Source organism: Asterias amurensis, chromosome 21, assembly GCF_032118995.1.
Source record: "Asterias amurensis chromosome 21, ASM3211899v1".
Classification (NCBI taxonomy): Eukaryota; Metazoa; Echinodermata; class Asteroidea; order Forcipulatida; family Asteriidae; genus Asterias; species Asterias amurensis.
In genome coordinates this window covers 12,628,740-12,647,312 of record NC_092668.1, presented here as the reverse complement: position 1 = coordinate 12,647,312, position 18,573 = coordinate 12,628,740, and the positions used below count along the sequence as shown (strand labels likewise).

Genomic DNA, 18,573 nt, shown 5'->3' with positions numbered 1-18,573 from the left:
TTTTCTAAAAGAAGGGGGCATTGTTTTGTGTTGGTCATTATAGTGCTGATTTATTGGTAAAATTGTCAAGAAAGATACAATAGAATTTATGTCATTATATTAAATATCTCTGAGTCTGAATCCCACATTGTTTGTACTCGATTGAAAAACTTGGATTTCAGAAAGCAAGAGTTCAGGTTGGTTTTTAAGAACGGTTAATTTATGCGTGTTCATGTACGTCAGCCTTCGTACTCAATAGAATATTCCTACTTTTTTCCTACATGTCATGCTTGGTCTTTCTTGACAATTTACGTGACAAAAACCAAAGGATGACCCCATGTCTTAAAATTAAACCCAGTAAACTCAAAACTAGACAAGCCAGTAGCCTTGTAGTTGTGTCTTTTTCAATTGAATACATGTCAATTTTCTACCCAAATTCGAGCCCTGGACCCTACCACTAAAAGCTTTACACACATTTCCAAAAAGCCTTAAAAAATGGGGGGGGGGTGATTGCCAACTTGTGAAGGCCCTTTAATGACACATGCCTGAACTTGTTGGACCTTGACTCTGGCATGCTGCAGCTGGACAGCCTTTTTATGTGTGCATGTTTGCTTGGCCATTGGCCCCATGTGTAAATGAACATGTGTTACCTTGACACACTGGAAAATCAAGCCACATCTCAAAATCCTATCCATCTTGATTTGGTGGTATAAAGATAACATTGAAATTGACATTAAACAAAATTATTTATTTATGTAGGGATATTTAAGGAAGAAAACCAATTCAAACAGAAACCTTGAAATAAATTATGCAAAATATTGAAAAATATATCATTTGACATGCAATCACCATTTTGCTGATAAAATGGCACACACCAAACTTTCCCCCTAATCTTGAGCCCTGTGGCCGCCAGCTAACTTGAGAATACAAGTTTCGGAGCCGGGATGAACAAAGTGCATAGAAGTTTAGATTAATCTTCTTTTTCTTCACCCTTCTAATCTTTTTCAGGTTGAATCCTTCATTCTGGATCAAGAAGAGCTACACTTTGACAGCTCCGGGAACCCAGACCTGAGGGCAGTAGATCCAGAGACATTGGAGGCGCTGCTAGAGGCTGCGGGTGAGTTACCAACAAAAGATTCCAGACCACCAGGACGAAGAGGGCCAATTTTATCAAGTTGTTAAGTGGAAAATACTGCTTAGCAAATTTCTATGCTAAGCGAGAAATGGATGGGTCACCAGTCACAACAATGTAAACTCTATGGACTTTTGGCTGGTAACCAGTTTCTGCTGAGCATTAATATTTTTCTGTGCTTGGCAAGTTTTTGTGCTTACGTGCTTTATGAAATTGGGCCCGGGGCTGAGAGGGGCCTTTTATTGTAGAAAGGGCACTTGCATGTTTAAAATCTTAACGTATATGGGAATGTTTTAATGGGGCACCAAGCCTAATTTCATAGAGTTGCTTTAAGTGCAAAATATTGCTTAAAAGTTGTTAGCTAAGCGGAAATTAGCAGGATAACAGTTGTACAAGTTGTACTTGTGTACATGTTTGGCTGATAGCCTTAATCTGGTTAGCATGGTTCTATTGTGCTAAGCTTTTTTTGGTGCTTGACAAGTTTACTTAAGCAGCTCTATGAAACTATGCCTGGGCAAAAAAACAGTGTATTATTAATTTCTTTATATTTTCCCAAATTCACTTGTTTCTTTCTCGTTGCCACCTCTTTCTCCAGCAGGGATAGACAAACTGACCACCGCCGATGGCAAAGCCTTCACTGACCCTGAAATCCTGGGGAAACTAACGTCATCGGTCAGCTCTGCCTTGGACGAGGCGGAGGCTGCCCTCTATCGTATGCGGTCGGAGAATGCGGGCAACTTGGCCAACCAGGGTGCAGATGGGTAAGTTTGAAGGACGCGATGCGTGAAAGAAAGCAATGAAGACTACATCAGATTAAAAGTTTTAAAAAAATTAAAAACTCAATTGATTAGATTTCAGAAATCAGGAGATAGGCCTAAAGGTTGGGTCAGAGATAAGTTTTTGTCATTGAATGCTGATTTATTGGTAACATTATAAGGAAAGAAACAATAAAAGTCGCGTGTCAGTGTCCACTTGCTGAGAAAACAGAAACAAACTGTATTTCAAACGTCAAACCATCCATGTTTTTCAAGGCGAGACCACGGGTTCCAACCGCAACTCTTGGGGCAGCATTCGTGAACAGATCCTTTAGAAATCTGAGAAGCGATTCCTGCATGAACTGTTTCTGTTGGGGCACAACTACAAAACCAAAACAATTACAACACCAACTATATGTCGCTACGCTTCTGGAAGACACATGTTTAAATTTTCTTGTCTTTTTTTCTTTCTTGCAGACAAGCGTACGCCGATGCGGAAGATGATCCTGCAGCTCTCAAGAGCATCAATGAGACAACGGAGGAAGGGGAGAGTCTACTCTCCTTGGCCTGCTCAGGGGGATACTTTGAGCTAGCACAGGTACGTCTAGACATCCTTACGGATCTGGATTATGGGGACCTGCTATAGGCCGTATTGAATATGACGTCACAGTTCAAATAACTGCCCTACAACATGGCGTCTGTACGCGTGTGCATGCGTGTGCGCGTGCAGGTGCCTAAGAAACCAAACCGGGAATGCTGCATGCTTTATTGATGTCTGTGTTTGGACGCGCATACGGTTTTCCCTACAAGATGGCGACTTTCACAGCAAAAAAGGGGTTATTCAATACGATCTATTGTTGCTCTATCATTTTTTATGATAAAAAGTTCCCTTTTGGAGGGTACAGGTTGAATTTCTGTGTGGGACCATTGTTCCAATGCTCTCTTAAGCTCACAGCAATGACTTTCAGCCATTTGCCATTAAGTGTTGATTGACGTCAGACGCAATGACTTGCTTAGTCACAATTCACTTCTTAAATTTTAAAATCCTCAGAATATAGAGACAGTTTTGATTAGGGGTAAGCATTTGCGAAGTTACTGCAGGTACAACTGAAGATTGCCTAGTAACAAGCAAAAATTCCCTGCTAACCCGTGAAATACGCTTGACGTAAGTGCAGAACTTTCTGCCAATGTTTCCCTCACTAAAAGCACACCCATGAAATTGGGCCAAGATCCTTTGACAGTCAATGATTTTGTTGATATTCGTTTGGGTTTTTCTGAAGATGAGCGCCACCAATAGACATGGTAAAGAAGTGTTTATTTTACAATTACATGAACACTGGGGTTATTCCGTTTCATGCTTTCTCAACCAAATCCTGTGACAATTGTCAATTTTGTTTGTATTTATTAAGGTTTTGCTGAAGATGAACGCCAACGTGGAGGACCGAGGCAGTAAGGGCGACTGCACACCACTCATGGAAGCTGCCAGTGCTGGTCACGTAGACATCGTCAAGTTGTTGATTGACTACGGGGCTGATGTCAACGCTCAATCCTCAGCAGGTAGAAACTCACAAAAGACAATTTTGCCACAAATGAGAAACATGTCCTACAACCTGCTTACACAAAATAAAGCAAAGTTTAAACTCGTATTTGTAGTACATGTGGAAATATAGTAGAAAAAGAACTTTCCAACAGTATCCAACGAAGACAAAATTTGATGCCCATTTCTGACAGAAAAACCCCCCAACATTTTTAGAACACTGAACCTTTCCCAAAGAGACAGTATATGCGCTCTTGTATTGGAAAAAAATGCGTTTGAATTTCAGGCCTGTATGCTGGTTTTCAGAAGGGCAAGCGCACCAAGGCATTTTAAAGGCATCCTATGAGGAAATTGTAAATCTTTACTTGAGCATTTTAAGGGCACCAAGGCAATGACCAGGGGGCAGGGATATCGCCTTCATTGCCTCCATGAAGTATCAGCCCTGGTATTTTGGAAATAATATATATATTTTTCTGTCCAACAGGAAACACCCCCTTGATGTACGCCTGCAGCGGCGGACACGAAGAAGCCGTCAAAGTTCTCCTGGACACCGCCGCCAACATCGAAGACCATAACGAGAACGGGCACACGCCATTGATGGAGGCGGCTAGTAGTGGACACGTAGGCATCGCGAAGGTCCTCCTGGAACGGGGCGCCGGGATCAACACCCATTCTAATGAGTTTAAAGAAAGCGCGCTGACGCTGGCATGTTATAAAGGTATGTTTGTGGGTTTGGGGTTACAAGTGAAATCTAAACAAGAAGGGAATAGTTCTTTTTAAAATCTCTCACAGAAAAAAAATTATTGTTAATGTATTTTTTTGCTCCGATAAGCAATAGTTTGGGTGGTTGGGTTGGTGTGTTGGTATCTTTCCACCTCTGGGACCCTGGTTCGAATCCTGTTGGGGCACTAGATGATTGCATGGGATTCCCCTGGAAAAGGTCTTGTTTTTTTTGTCCCACACCTAAGTCTGAAACTTCCTTCCTTGTCTTTTCTCCATTTGGTTCTTGGCTACATGTAGTATAGTGATTAAGTTCACTTTCCTTAGAATCCTTGGCTTCACAGACAGAACAGAATGCTAACTAGATTCTTGGCATCTTTTAAACCAAGCAAAGCTTACAAAAGTCTTACAGGCATGCAAGTTTTCCTCGGATCAGCTGATTTTCTCTCTTTTTTTGTTCTCAGTTTTACCATTCGAAATTAAAAGATACTATACAAAATCATTTGAAATTTTGTAATTTTCTCTTTTTTGGTGAAGTTTCAGTTGCTTGCTGATCTTAGTTGTGCTGTTGACTCAAATTCCTTTTTTCTTACTTCACAGGGCATCTTCAGATGGTGCAGTTTCTTCTTGAAGCTGGTGCCGACCACGAACACAAGACGGACGAGATGCACACCGCCCTCATGGAGGCCTCCATGGACGGCCACGTAGAAGTGGCGCGCCTTCTGCTCGACCACGGCGCGCAGGTTTGTTTGTTTGTCTGTTAGTTTTTAAACAGCGCAATGAAAATATTTCAGCTCTGTAGATGGTTGTTGGCTTCGAAGAAAAACCTCAGCTGTGATTAGGGCCCAATTTCATAGAGCTGATTAAGCAGAAAAAGTCGCTAAGCGCAGCACAATTTTGCTTACTAGAAAAAGGTTACCAGCCAAACTACAATGTTGGGTGTACAATTTAAGACTGGTCTCCTGCTCGTTTCTGCTTAGCAGAAAATTGTTAAGCAATATTTTCTGTTAAAGCAGCTCTATGAAATTTGGCTCTAGGGCAATTTTCATTGAGATTCTTAAGCAGAGAAACTGGCTTGACACTGGCTAGGTGTGTATCTCGAGGGCTTCCCTGATCTTACATTTCCAAAAATGATCCTCCCTTGCAAGACTATTATATACAAAATTGTTGTTATTCCTTCACAGGTGAACATGCCAGCTGATAGCTTTGAGTCCCCCCTGACCCTCGCAGCCTGCGGAGGTCACACCAAGCTAGCCGATCTCCTGATTGAGCGAGGTGCTAACATCGAGGAGGTGAATGATGAGGGTTACACGCCGCTCATGGAGGCAGCTAGGGAAGGCCATGAGGAGATGGTTGCTCTACTTCTCGCTAAAGGTAACTAAGATGTTTGCCGAACTCCTGCTAATCAGGCATGCAACTCTTGCGCGTTTCCTCGAAATTCCGAGTAAAAAAAAAAAATACAATAATGTAAAATAAGCCCAGTACATGATGCTAACAATGCACCTTATCTCAACATTCTCTAGGGTACCATTGTGGGTCTCATGTCCCGTGGCGTTTCGGCTGCCTCGCTCCACACTTGCGTTGTGCCTTCGAAAATTGTCCTTTTTTTTTTTCAATGGGCAGTTGCATGCCTGGCTATTAAGTTTGATTACTGTCATGGCCAAGTAGAAGTGGTGTAGCAACACTGTCTTTACTCTGATGAATCTAAATGCTTTCACCCTGCTCATCACCCCGCCAGCATATCACCCCAAAACCCTGTACCCTTCATTGGTTACCTGTCTCCAAACGAATAGAATTCAAATAACTCCTACAGACATACAAATCCCTCCACCAATCTGCACTCCATTATCTTCAAGAACTCCTTCGTCACCGCCGCACCCTCCACTCAAGCTCTACTTCTCATTCTTTCTCATTCTCACATTTTTGACCGCTGGAAACAATTTGGCAAACGACATCAAAACTGCACTTCATGAAAACAACTCTTCAATTAATGTATTTAAGTGCTTCGGTCATTTGTTTGAGGTGTTATATAAGTGCAGTTTGTTATCGTTATTATTATTATTCTAATTATTAATCTAATTATTATTATTATCTCCAACAGGTGCCAACATCAACGCGCAAACTGAAGAAACCCAGGAGACCGCCCTCACCCTAGCCTGTTGCGGTGGCTTTCTGGACGTTGCCAAGTTCCTAATTGACGTCGAGGCCGATATCGAGCTAGGTTGTTCGACCCCTCTGATGGAAGCTGCCCAAGAAGGACACGTAGAACTGGTCAAATTCCTGCTCAGTAAAAGTGCGTCAAATTTCCTCTTCTTTTTATAAAACAAAATTGTAAAAGCAAAAAAGAGTGTTGTATTTAGTTCCTTTTTATTTGATATCTGACATAAAAAGTCGCATCCTCTAAAGATGATCCCCTGGCTACCGCATCCTGGGTTGTTATCCCTTGCTACACGACAGTTAACGATTGTATGACATGTTTTTTGTTACAACCCAAATTAAATACAATGTGTTTACATGCTGAAAATTTTGCATGGGTTTTTTACTATTTTGTCCTGACTCACACAACCGGTAAACGACGAATTTCCACAGGTTTGTTGTTTCATGTATGTAGTTGATCATACAAAACATGAACACTGTCTGTGACTATTTTGTCAGTTCGTCTACCATTGCTGTATAAACCATTAACTCTTTCAATCTTTGGGTCTCTACTTTCAGATGCTAACGTACGTGCGATCACAGCCACCGGGGACACTGCTCTCACCTACGCCTGCGAGAATGGCCACACTGATGTTGCTGATGTGCTTCTGGCTGCATGGGCAGACTTGGTGAGTTTTAAAAACACATGGCATAGTCTTAAAATCCTTAAAATACAAATTTATTTGAAATGAAGTGAATCCTGCTTTTGACGTGACGTTATTTTTTTTAGTGACCACCATGCACAAGACTTGTCGAGGACAAGGATGAGGTTTTAAAAAAATGGCATTGATGTGTGAGTTTTGGTGGTCGTAACCAATAACTGTTTCGGTTGAATTGGCCACTGGGTAATCACTGACCAATGATCTATACAGTTATTTGGTTACGGCTGCTAAGATGCGCGCCCAATGTCTTACAACTTTGTTATGAGATCAAAGTAAAATAGTCTGCTGGTTTTCAACAATCTTATTCTACTGGTAATTCTTGATTAAGAGTTCAAGGAACTAAACCAACTCTTGTTTTATATTCTGCAGGAGCATGAATCAGAAGGGGGACGTACACCCCTAATGAAGGCAGCCAGGGCCGGCCACTTCTGCACTGTGCAGTATCTCATCAGCAAAGGTCAGTCTTTATTCAATAAACATTATTACATTGCAACATAAATAAGTTTGCCATATTCAAATTTTCCTTGATTTTTCGCCCTTAAATCCTTTCACGAACCATATGTACAAATAAATTGTATCTTTGCTTCCATAAATCAGTTCACAACAAAGCACTCTCAAGATTCCTCTTTCCCATTCTGCAAAATGTGTGGCCGTGCGGTCATTATTTTTCGTTTAAGAACTATCTTTCTGTAGGAATTTAAACCAGTCGCTAGCGACCGGTAGGCGCATGAAAGAGTCATTAAGATGTGTTAAATCCTAGCGAAGTTGCTAGCACCGAGTATCCTAGTGCTCGGTTGGCAGTGCCTAAGTTTCATACAGAATTTGTTTTTAGCTGGCAGTAAGTTAAAGGCGGTGGACACTATTGGTAATTACTCAAAATAATTATTAGCATAAAACCTTTCTTGATGGGAGAGGTTGATGGTATAAAACATTGTGAGAACCGGCACTCTCTGAAGTGCCATAGTTTTCGAGAAAGAAGTAATTTTCCACGAATTTGATTTCGAGACCTCAGATTTAGAACTTGAGGTCTCGAAATCAACCATCTAAACGCACACAACTTCGTGTGACAAGGGTGCTTTTTCTTTCATTATTATCTCGCAACATTGATGACCGATTGAGCTCAAATTTTCACAGGTTAGTTATGTTATGCATATGTTGAGATACACCAAGTGTGAAGGCTAGTCTTTGACAATTACCAAAAGTGTCCACTGCTTTTAAACATCTTGTCTTTTTCACCTGCCAACAGGAGCTGAGGTTAACCGTGCGACGTCAAACAATGACCACACAGTATTATCCCTGGCATGCGCCGGGGGACACCTCAACGTGGTAGAGCTACTCCTGGAACATGGCTCCAATCCCTCTCATAAGCTGAAGGTGAGAACAGTTTTCATTTCATAAATTAACCTTATTCACATATGAGTAGGGCGCCCTCACGTAGGGCGCCCTCACGTAGAGATTGGTGTTTTTAAACCTGAAATACCATGTTTTACAAAAGGCTTTCGGTAGAAAAGACATGTTGGTAACATGAGGCATTTATTTTAGTTTCCAAAGGTATGTTGTGATTATTGACAATCACTTTTGTTGCTCTGTCTTCCTTCGAGACGACAGTACACTTGAGAAAACATGTGTGCACAACTTTTCATATAATAAATGTCTAACTCCTACGCAAACATTGTTTTCAAAATTTTGTTGATCTGACTTATGCTTCCAACCTCATAGACTTGAGTGCTATATAAGAAGCCACTATTGTTATTATTATTTAAAAACTTTGAGGCAAACCTTGAGTCATGGCCTGTTTAATTTTGCATTTGTCCCCCATTATTTTGTACTACAACTTTTCTCTAGAGAAACCAAAAGTACTGTTGGAACTTTTTGTGTCCATTTTTTTCCCTTTCAATTGTTAACATAACTTTTTTCTTGACTTTCTCGCAGGACAACTCAACCTGTCTGATTGAAGCTGCCAAAGGGGGCCACTCCGGGGTCATGTCCCTCATCCTCAACTACCCCAATAATATGCACACCCCGCCTGTACCCCTGGAGGGTACGGTGACGCCCCCTACGCCCGAGCAGGGAGAGGTGTCCAGGGTACCCACGCAGGCTCTCCCGACGGTGGTGCCCCCTCAGAAGCCTGATAAGCACCCTGACGAGGTGTTGATGTCTCAACCCCAGGGTATGTATTGCTGTGTCTGTCACTCCCCCCGAGGCAGAGTCACCCACTCCCGCTCTTATACCCAACCCTTCACATCAACGACCCCCACACCAAAAAAATAGAATAACAAATGAAGAGGTATTCTATTATAATTTGTGTTTACCCTGACACTGATGTTCATAAAGCACTGTATTCCTGAGTTCTGTGAAAAATAAAACAAACTTATGACCGTTGCATTGCAAGAGCAGATGTCTTATTGCATACGCTAAAATACTTCAGCAAAATCAAAACGATGATGATAATATAAATAGGATCTCCTGTACTTTGAATTGATTTGAATTGTCTAATCCGTAGCACACAAAACAAACAGCACAACATTGTCACTTATAAATTGTTTGCTGGTCATGCTTGCAGGTTCCCTTTTACTTGCACAAGTAACTGATCCCTCGGCACTTTCTCGAGATCCCACGCACCAAAGAATCCCAAGCAATGCATCCCTGGATGATGACTCAGGGATGGGGATCCTCCCAGGTGCCTCGCCAACCAACCAGCTCCCAAACTCCGGGCAGAAGCCTCATCCCGACGTCCAAATCGCCAAGGAGCAGCTCCTGGAGAAGCAGAAACAGTTCCGAGAGTTGCAGAAGATCGAGTGGGACTTCATCCAGAAGGACGGCACGGCGGAGGCGGTCGACTCCACCACGGCGGACCCTGGCGAAGCTTCTGGCGAGTGGGTCGCCGTACCGCATCCCGAAGCAACTCCCGACGACGTCGCGTCTCGCCTGAGTGGTGAAGCCAACAATAACAAGTCTCCCAAAGGGCTACGGGACGAGACTCCCGGCTCACTGGGCGAGGAAGTCTTAGCAACGGACATCGACGATTCAGCTCTTGATCTCCGGGAGATCAAACTCAACCAGTGTAACGAGGAGGTCCCCATCCGAAGTCCCAACCTCCCTGAGCAGAGATTGTCCGCCCAGGGTATGGAAGCCGAGTCTCAAACCCCAACTCCAGGCCTACCCTTAGCGAGTCGCTTATCAGGTTCCCCTCCTCACGGTCGTCGCGACCAAACCTCTCCCAGAGACCCGCAGGAAGGACATTCCCCGAAGCTAGAAGCATCCTCCCCCTTCGATGCCAAAAATCACTCTCATGCAGCACCCCTCACTAAAGATGCAAGCAGCCAGATGGCTCCTTTGTCCACAGCCTCCTTACCCGATGTCCAAAGTCTTCTAATCTCCGGAGAGGATTGTCCATTCTCGACTGTCGGTGCCTCTGTCACAGGGTCTACCACCGCGGCTGTCGACAGGCTAGCTAGCGCCGATGTTCTCTCTCAGGAACGAGAGAGTGGTGTCGGTGAGGAAGCCCAAGATGGGTTGTTCGTAGCGTCCCCGATGTGTGCACTCGCTGAAACCTCAGAAACACCAGCACGTACGTTCTAACCCCCTTGCTCACTTTAATCTTATTTGTAATTACTAATTTCTCATCTCTGGTTGTTTAAATTTTTTAGTTGATGCCTGAATTTTGAATATATTTAACACCTAAATCTTTTTTTTTCTCACCAATTTTTCAATCAAAATAGTATGTGATTTGACCTGTTGACTGACACAAAAAAAGTTCCATTTTGATTTGTAAAGACCAATTTGTTTTTGAAGTATGATGACGTCATGTTTCAAATTTTGCTAAGAATTTTAGATTAAGAAGACATTTGACACCATTTTAGTATGAGGTTAATTGGTTAAGACACTTGTAATGTTGTGCCTATATCCATTGAAAAATGAGTGCATCTCAAGACAAATTAACCTTTAAGGAATGTTTCAGTTTCTTCAAGTGTCTGGAGTTACAATCAAGTGACAGATTATACCAGTCATGAGTATTCAAAAAGCTTGATGTTAATGAGACTTTTCATTGAACCTTTTCAGGACCGGAGCTACCCCCGAAGCCCTGGAAGGCCCCACCGCAGACCCAGTCAGTTGGCACCCAGTGTGGCTCCTCCCTTTCCTGTCGCGTCACCTCGCCGCTTACTCTCACCACCACTGCCGCTGTCCCCAACCCGGACGCAGTCCACCACCCATCGCCCTCTTCGCCCCACATCTACTATACGCCCCCCTTCACACCCCACCCCCCGGTCGAGGTTGACGCCCAGACGGAGAGCAACCACGACACGGCGTTGACGGTGGCCTGTGCAGGCGGTCACGATGAGCTTGTCCAGATGCTCTTGGAGAAGAGCGCTAATATGGAACACCGGGACAAGAAAGGTGAGCCGAGACAGATCTCAAAACGGCTACTTGAGCAAAAAGGAATGCTATTTAACTCTTTCATGTGTTTACTGGTGGCTAGCGACTGGCTTTAAAAATCCCTTCAGAAAGTAGATCAAACATACAGCCAGTCTTTAGAATGGGAAAGTGTACACTTGAGGGTCCTGTTGTCACCTGTTTTTGTTGGGTCGCCATTTGCAAAAAAACAAGTTAACAATTAATGTGTACATATGATCAATATCACTAAAGTAAAGGGTGCATAAAAGGGTTAAACTTGCTTCTAGTATCTTTTTTTATCATTTTAAAATTGTAATTTTAATAGTTTATCACTTTCATGCTGAATTGTTTCTCTGATTGAATTGTCTTTGAATCCCTTGAATATTTCTTTGAAGGGAATTGTTTCTTGAAATCTCGGCCACGACTCATCAGGTTCAAGTAGTATTTTTAAACCGACTGTCCTGCCCCTCTCTCTCTCCCACCAGGTTTCACCCCACTCATCTTAGCTGCAACGGCCGGTCACTGCAAGACGGTAGAGATCCTGATCAACCAAGGCTGTGACATCGAAGCCCAGTCTGAACGGACCAAGGATACCCCGTTGTCTCTCGCCTGCTCTGGAGGTCGCTATGAGGTAAGCCAAGACACTCTGGGGATGCTGACAGTATTCCCTCATCCCTCACTCTTCTAGAGCCGCAATGATTATACTGTTGGCAAAACACTTGCCAGTATGTGAACCCAGGTCTCTCCCTATGCACAAGCTACATGTAGCATTTCATGCTGATTTGCGCACAAATCAGCCAGTATGCCCAACAAAAACAAAGGTATAGTTTTTGAGGCATTGCATGGCGAGTTATCAATGTTTATTTGGTTTTCGGTAACACCACATTCAGTGAAAAATTAATATCACATATGGCTGCATTCAATGTATACTATTTGTGCACTACCAAAGTCTCCTCCACTTGTGGCTGCATTCATTGTATACTGCGAGTGCACTGCAGAGTCTTTGCCTCCACTAAGAAAATTTCATACAGGTTGAGTTGTCCTGTGAGACAGTCAAGAGAAAGTGACGTTAAAAGTTTGTCAGATACATTTTTCGTAACTGTGAGTAATTTGTGAACGGTGGTTTTGTTTTCAGGTGGTGGACCTGTTGCTCGCCCGTGGAGCCAACAAGGAGCATCGTAACGTTTCTGACTACACCCCTCTCAGTCTGGCTGCTTCTGGTGGTTTCGTCAGCATCATCAAACTTCTCCTGAGATACGGAGCTGAGATCAATTCAAGGTAAATCTTCAGATACTTCTTCCCTGAATCAAACCAAACAAACTCTGTCTTCTCACAAGAATTCTGAAACATTTAGTTTAATCAAGAAAGACAGAAGTCACATGTGAAAGTTTCAGCTGAATAGAGTGCCTACTTTTTGAGAAACAGCAAAAAAACTCACTGTAGTTTCACAAGAATGTCAAATCCATTCACGTTTAGCGAGGTGACAGCGGGTACCAACCCCATCTGTGGCTGCACCATTCCTGAATGGACACCAACCATCAGATATCTGAGAAAAGATTCATGTATTAATCGTTTCTCAGATTCAAATGTTTTTCCAAAGTGTATTACTTTGAAGGGAATGCTTCCTTAACTTTTGCAGTGCCTTTTTCCTTTTTTGCGTTTTGAACCTGCAATACCCAGTTTTCAAGTCTTTTTTACGTCTTTCAAGTTCTTGATTTTGTTAGCACTTGCCAATGATATGACCCTACCTTTAACAGTAAAATTGAACCTAGGTCTGAACCATTTATTCATAGGTAAACATTTCTGACTAAATGAGCGTTTTTCCCAATTTCAGAACTGGGAGTAAACTAGGCATTTCACCTCTGATGTTGGCGGCGATGAACGGCCACACGGCAGCGGTCAAACTTCTACTGGACATGGGCAGTGACATCAACGCTCAAATCGAGACCAATCGCAACACGGCGCTGACGCTAGCGTGCTTCCAGGGCCGCACCGAGGTCGTTAGCCTACTGGTGGATCGGAAGGCTAACGTAGAGCATAGGGCTAAGGTAAATTGGCAGCAGTTTTTAATATTGTTTCCACTGACAAGCTTAAAATGCCATTCAGATTTATATTTGATGAGCAGTATGATTTGTACAAGTGAATTTTATGGGATATTTTCAAGTAAAATAAAACTTGCTGAGTTTTTTTAGTTGCCCGCTGGGCCTCCTTGGAAGATAGTTTTACTAGTGTACAATACCTATGAGGTACCAAGCCTGTGATTCAAGGCACAACCCTAAGATGATGTCTTTACACTTATTCCATGTCTTGAATGTTTGATTCAAAACTCAAAACCAAATTCTTTCTTAACCCCCCAGACCGGCTTGACACCCCTTATGGAGGCAGCGTCGGGCGGCTACGCAGACGTAGGAGCGGTCCTCATCGACAAGGGGGCAGACGTCAACGCGGCCCCTGTCCCGTCCTCCCGAGACACCGCCCTGACCATCGCAGCTGACAAGGGGCACTACCGCTTTGTGGAGCTCCTGCTGGAGCACATGGCAGCTGTGGACGTGAAGAACAAGAAGGGTAACTCGCCTCTCTGGCTGGCATGCAATGGTAAGTTCCTGTCATGGATGCCTTCTGAAAGTCCTTAATCCTTTAGCACTCATACCGCACGCAGACTCCCTGCCTATTGCCCCACATATCGCACGCAACAACCCTCATAGTTTGACAAGAGCTCAAAGCATGCGATTAAAATGCACCAAACAGCCAAAGATAGGGCATGACCTCATGCTGACGACAGTTTAAAAATAGCTTATGCTCCCCCTATGAGAAAAATTACCCTGTCCACCTTTAATGGTTAAAAAGGTCGGAAGTCCTTTCACCAATGTATGTACGAGTAGGTGCCTTTTCACTGTGGGGGACAGACTGTATCGTACGTACCACATACCATGCGCACATGTACACAGTAAAGGCGACCTTCTGTTTCGCGATAAACATATTGGTGGTTTTACACACAGAATACCATGATCTCAAAGGATTTTACAAATGGTTCAAATGAAATAGTTTCGATGAAAAAACCGAGTGCTCATTTTGATTCTAGTGTCTGCTTATGAGACAAAATCCCGGTCAAGCAAAGTTTCTGAGCTGCAAGTCCTTCGGTCTTGTGGATTTTTTCCTTTCAAATTCGAGTCCTGAGTGAACCATCTAAGGGTTATTATCCGATTGTTTTTTTTTATCACCAGGCGGGCATCTAGACGTTGTGCAACGACTGGTCCACGCTGGAGCAGACATTGACAGCCAAGACAACCGCAAGGTGTCCTGCTTGATGGCTGCTTTCAGAAAGGTAATTATTTCATTTCGATTTCATCGACTCATTCTGGTTGTGAAGGCAGGAAATAGCGAACTAAGTCACTGTGCTAGCCAAAAATCCCAATGTATTTAGTACCTTAAAATTGTATAGAGGATGCTGCTAAAACACCAGGTCCAACCCCTTTTCTTAGCGTTAGGTGTAACTGGGTTCTTTTACAAGCCTTATTACACAAAACACAAGACCTATGGCTCTTTTCCCTTCAGAAGGACGAAGCTTAAAGATAAAAGTTTTATGACCAAGACGCACATGAAAAAAAAACGTGCACTTATTGAAAAGAGAACAGGTTCGCCCTGGTGTTCCTGTTTTGATCATCAGCCTATTGCGCAACAGCACCTTGTTAACCATTATATGGTGCTTTAAAGGAATAGGCCTCATACTTCAAAAAGTAGCCCCATATACTTTGCAGGACAAAATACCGAGAGCTTTGATGCGCCCCTAAGGGTGTGATAAAGCGCTTTATAAGAACCTTGTATTATTATCTCGTCTCAACAGGGTCACGTGAAGGTTGTACGCTGGATGGTACGCCACGTCAACCAGTTCCCGTCCGATGCCGAATGCATGAGGTACATCGCCACCATCTCGGACAAGGAACTCCTGAAGAAGTGTCACCAGTGTATGGAGATCATCGTGGCTGCCAAAGATCGCCAAGCCGCCGAGGCCAACAAGAATGCCAACAACCTCCTGGAGGAGTTAGAGTCGGAAAAGGTACGATTTCATTGATTTCTTTCTTGGTTCCTTTAAACGGTCCTGAGTACATCATCACTAATTGTGATCGTGTCTCTTTGTTTTTCATTCTTCCTAACTATGTTGACTCAAAACTTTTTCCATACTCTCAAGCAAGAGAAAGTAACGTAGCAAATCAAAAGTAATGTAAAACAACAATTTTTTGAAGTCAATTCAAGTAGTATAGTACAAAGAGGAGTATGGAGTCGTTACTTGTAGAAATCAGCCCTAGGACAAGACAGATGGCCAAAGAGAAAAAAGACCAACGTTTGTCTTCAACAAAGTCTCTTCTAGATTTGAGTACTAAAGCGTGTGTAATTTTGATATATTCAAGTGTTCCATATGCAATTTCCATAAGAACCAGGGGTTGCCTTAAGGGATTGAAAAGTTTAACTGATTGACTCGTTTGTTCTTTGTCTAGTCCCGAGAGGAGAGTCGCAAGGCCCAGGCTGCTAAGCGCCGTGAGAAGAAGAAGAAGAAGCGCAAGGAGAAGCAGCAGAAGGATCTTCCCGACGACCCCGATCCCGATATGGATCAAGACCAGGAGAGAGAAGACAGTACACCCAGTCCAACGCTCGATAGTGAGTATAAGAAAAACAATAACTAGACATTAAGTATTCCAACGCGCCATAGTGAGAAAAGAAGAACAATAACTAGACATGTAGTAATAATAAGCTGTAAATAATAGTAAACTTGTGGATACAACCATTTAATAAATCTCCTTTGAGAGAGCGTTGGCTCTGAAAAGAGCTGGTTTGGTCTCAACGTTTCGAACTGTATACACTGCTTGTCTTCAGGGGGAAAAAAAAGTTTAGTTACTGAATAACAATTTTGGGGATTTGTGCAATTCATAATCATATCCCTTTGTTTGTGTGAGAGAAATTGGCTGTTGCCAGCTTGGTGTTTATATTCCCTAGTTGGAGTTTGCCGGGACGGGAAGAGCATTGGGACAGAGGGATAAGTTATTGAAAGATTTTTACCTGATGAAACTTAAAACAATCTCTTTTCCTGTTGTAGTTGACGAGCCAGTACCTTTGGATCCCCCTTCAGCCACCACTACTACTACCATCGGTAAAGTCCGCACCACCGACACCCCAGCCATCACCACCATGGCCGGACCCAAGAAGGGCAAGAACACCAAGACCACCTGCAGCAGTATCGTCAGCAACAGCAGCAGCAATACGGGCAACAGCAACAACAGCAGTAGCAGCAGCAACATTGTCAGCAAGGCGTCGCCGGCGATGGTGTTGGACGCCGCGTCAAAGGCCATTGCTTCGCTGGCTGCAGCGTCGATGGTACCTAAAGAACCAGGTACAATTTCAATTTCAATTCAGTTCAATTTCAATTGAAAGACAAATCTTTTTAAGCGTGCTTTTAAACCACTTGTTCTGTGGTTGAAATATTGAAATATTTATATCCACACACTGTATGCCTTTGAAACTTTGGAATGGGAAAACGTCCCTTAATTTACCCTGAAATAATCTTGTATAAAAAACCAAAATATTTGAGGCAGGCTGTTTTGCCATGGAAGGCCCCATTGCAAACTATAATGTTTATTGAGAGAATGATTATCTTCCAGTTCAGATAGTTGTCGAGTGTCGCCAAGACTTTCCAATTTGTAAACTCCTCTCTCGTCTTTTAAATTTTTGTTTAGTTTCAAGCGCCAGTGATTCCAGGAAGGAGCGAGTCCGAGCCCGAGCAAAGTCCCGAGGCCAGGACGGCAGCGAGCTGGAGAGTCGTAAGAGAGTGCGGAACATGGGGGAGCTGGACGACTTTGATGGGAAGGAGGGCGGAGCACCCAAGAAGGAGAGGGAGAGAGATAAGGGGCGTGACAAGGAGAGACGGAAGAAAGGGGGAAAGGACAGCAAGCATGCTGACCACCCATCGTAAGTATTATCTGCTATTCAAACTATCGGCATTGTCTGTGGATTGGAATGAGTAGACCCCTTCAATCTGAACTATATAGTCATCAAAGCATCCGAACGTGAAAAAGTTGTTTGAAAATGGTTGGCGTGTTGTGGCCTAGTGGATAGGAGCACCAGACTGAAGCCCTGGTGTTTTTGTTCAGCGGAGTGTTGGTTCGAGTCCCAGTCCTGACTCATGTGTTTCTAAGCTAGACGGATGGCATGTTAAACCATTTGTCCCATGTGTTTTGTTATGCACGTAAAAGAACCCAGTGCACTCATTAAAAAGAGAAGAGGGTTCGCCCCGGTGTTCCTGGCTTGATTGGCTGCGCCACAGTACTTTGTAAACTATTACATGGATTGGTCTCGTTACTTCAAGCTCTTCAATACCTTGCAGGAAAATGCTGATTGTTGAAACGCATTTAGCGTCACTGAGTGACGGATAAGCTGGTCCCATTTGTTGTGTCATACACATAAAAGAACCCAGTGCACTATAAGGCGCCTTGTCAAAACCTCCCGAGCGTTCCTCCGCCAACAAGCCGCGGACTGGACTGCAAATACCGCCGTTGCTAAGGACCTTGGACAATCCGCGGAAGAACGGTCATGTTTGTGAAGCACGGCGAAGTTTATGAGCTATCCATGCCGGGCGCTATTGTTGGTATAACAATAAGTCTCATGAATAAACAAGGTTTCTTTTGAGGTCATGAATATCAGCGGCTTGGACGCGGACCGGCCGTGCTCTCCCAGAATAATAAGTTCTCTGAGTGACGGATATGAGAGCTATGTAACATTTATTATATAATTATGATTATTCTCTGCCCTTTCTTTGCAGCGACCACAGCAGTAGCACCAAGAACTCACCAAGGGGCGGCAGTGGAGACACCGGAGGCTCACAGTCAGGTCTGAAGAATCCATCAGGAACTGGAGCTAGCCCAAAGAGGGGACAGAAAAGAGACGAAGGATGGAAGGAAGTTGTTAGAAGGTAAAACAAAGACTCCCTCTCCCCCACCCCCCTTACCTGTCCTGGACTTATCTTGACAAGGGCCTTTACCGTTCTATGACCTTACCTTTGAAGCGATGGAAACCTTTGGTGCATAAAATAACAAATCTGTGAAACTGGGGACTCAATTGGGTCATCGCAGTTGCAAGAGAATAATGAAAGAAGACAAAAAACACTTGTTGCAGAATTTTGTGTGCTTTAATAGATGCCTAAAAAAT

The 18,573-nt window shown here is 43.4% G+C and overlaps 1 protein-coding gene across 2 annotated transcripts in view; it reads left to right on the top strand.

Annotated features, from left to right (window-relative positions):
• Window positions 1–18,573, top strand: part of LOC139952880 (ankyrin repeat domain-containing protein 17-like) — a 30,545-nt gene that overhangs the window by 5,649 nt on the left and 6,323 nt on the right. Inside the window, exons 2-25 of one of the 2 annotated variants that reach the window (XM_071952156.1) lie at window positions 988–1,096; window positions 1,710–1,872; window positions 2,344–2,464; window positions 3,276–3,423; window positions 3,888–4,121; window positions 4,724–4,866; window positions 5,308–5,497; window positions 6,225–6,416; window positions 6,839–6,948; window positions 7,351–7,438; window positions 8,228–8,355; window positions 8,914–9,151; window positions 9,545–10,552; window positions 11,044–11,379; window positions 11,862–12,007; window positions 12,512–12,654; window positions 13,211–13,424; window positions 13,734–13,971; window positions 14,601–14,701; window positions 15,221–15,433; window positions 15,873–16,032; window positions 16,469–16,762; window positions 17,106–17,337; window positions 18,188–18,337. In XM_071952156.1, coding sequence (XP_071808257.1) covers window positions 988–1,096; window positions 1,710–1,872; window positions 2,344–2,464; window positions 3,276–3,423; window positions 3,888–4,121; window positions 4,724–4,866; window positions 5,308–5,497; window positions 6,225–6,416; window positions 6,839–6,948; window positions 7,351–7,438; window positions 8,228–8,355; window positions 8,914–9,151; window positions 9,545–10,552; window positions 11,044–11,379; window positions 11,862–12,007; window positions 12,512–12,654; window positions 13,211–13,424; window positions 13,734–13,971; window positions 14,601–14,701; window positions 15,221–15,433; window positions 15,873–16,032; window positions 16,469–16,762; window positions 17,106–17,337; window positions 18,188–18,337 — 5,099 coding nt within the window. Of the gene's footprint in view, window positions 1–987; window positions 1,097–1,706; window positions 1,873–2,343; window positions 2,465–3,275; window positions 3,424–3,887; window positions 4,122–4,723; window positions 4,867–5,307; window positions 5,498–6,224; window positions 6,417–6,838; window positions 6,949–7,350; window positions 7,439–8,227; window positions 8,356–8,913; window positions 9,152–9,544; window positions 10,553–11,043; window positions 11,380–11,861; window positions 12,008–12,511; window positions 12,655–13,210; window positions 13,425–13,733; window positions 13,972–14,600; window positions 14,702–15,220; window positions 15,434–15,872; window positions 16,033–16,468; window positions 16,763–17,105; window positions 17,338–18,187; window positions 18,338–18,573 lie in introns of both variants that reach the window. The other variant, XM_071952155.1, reaches the window with a different exon arrangement.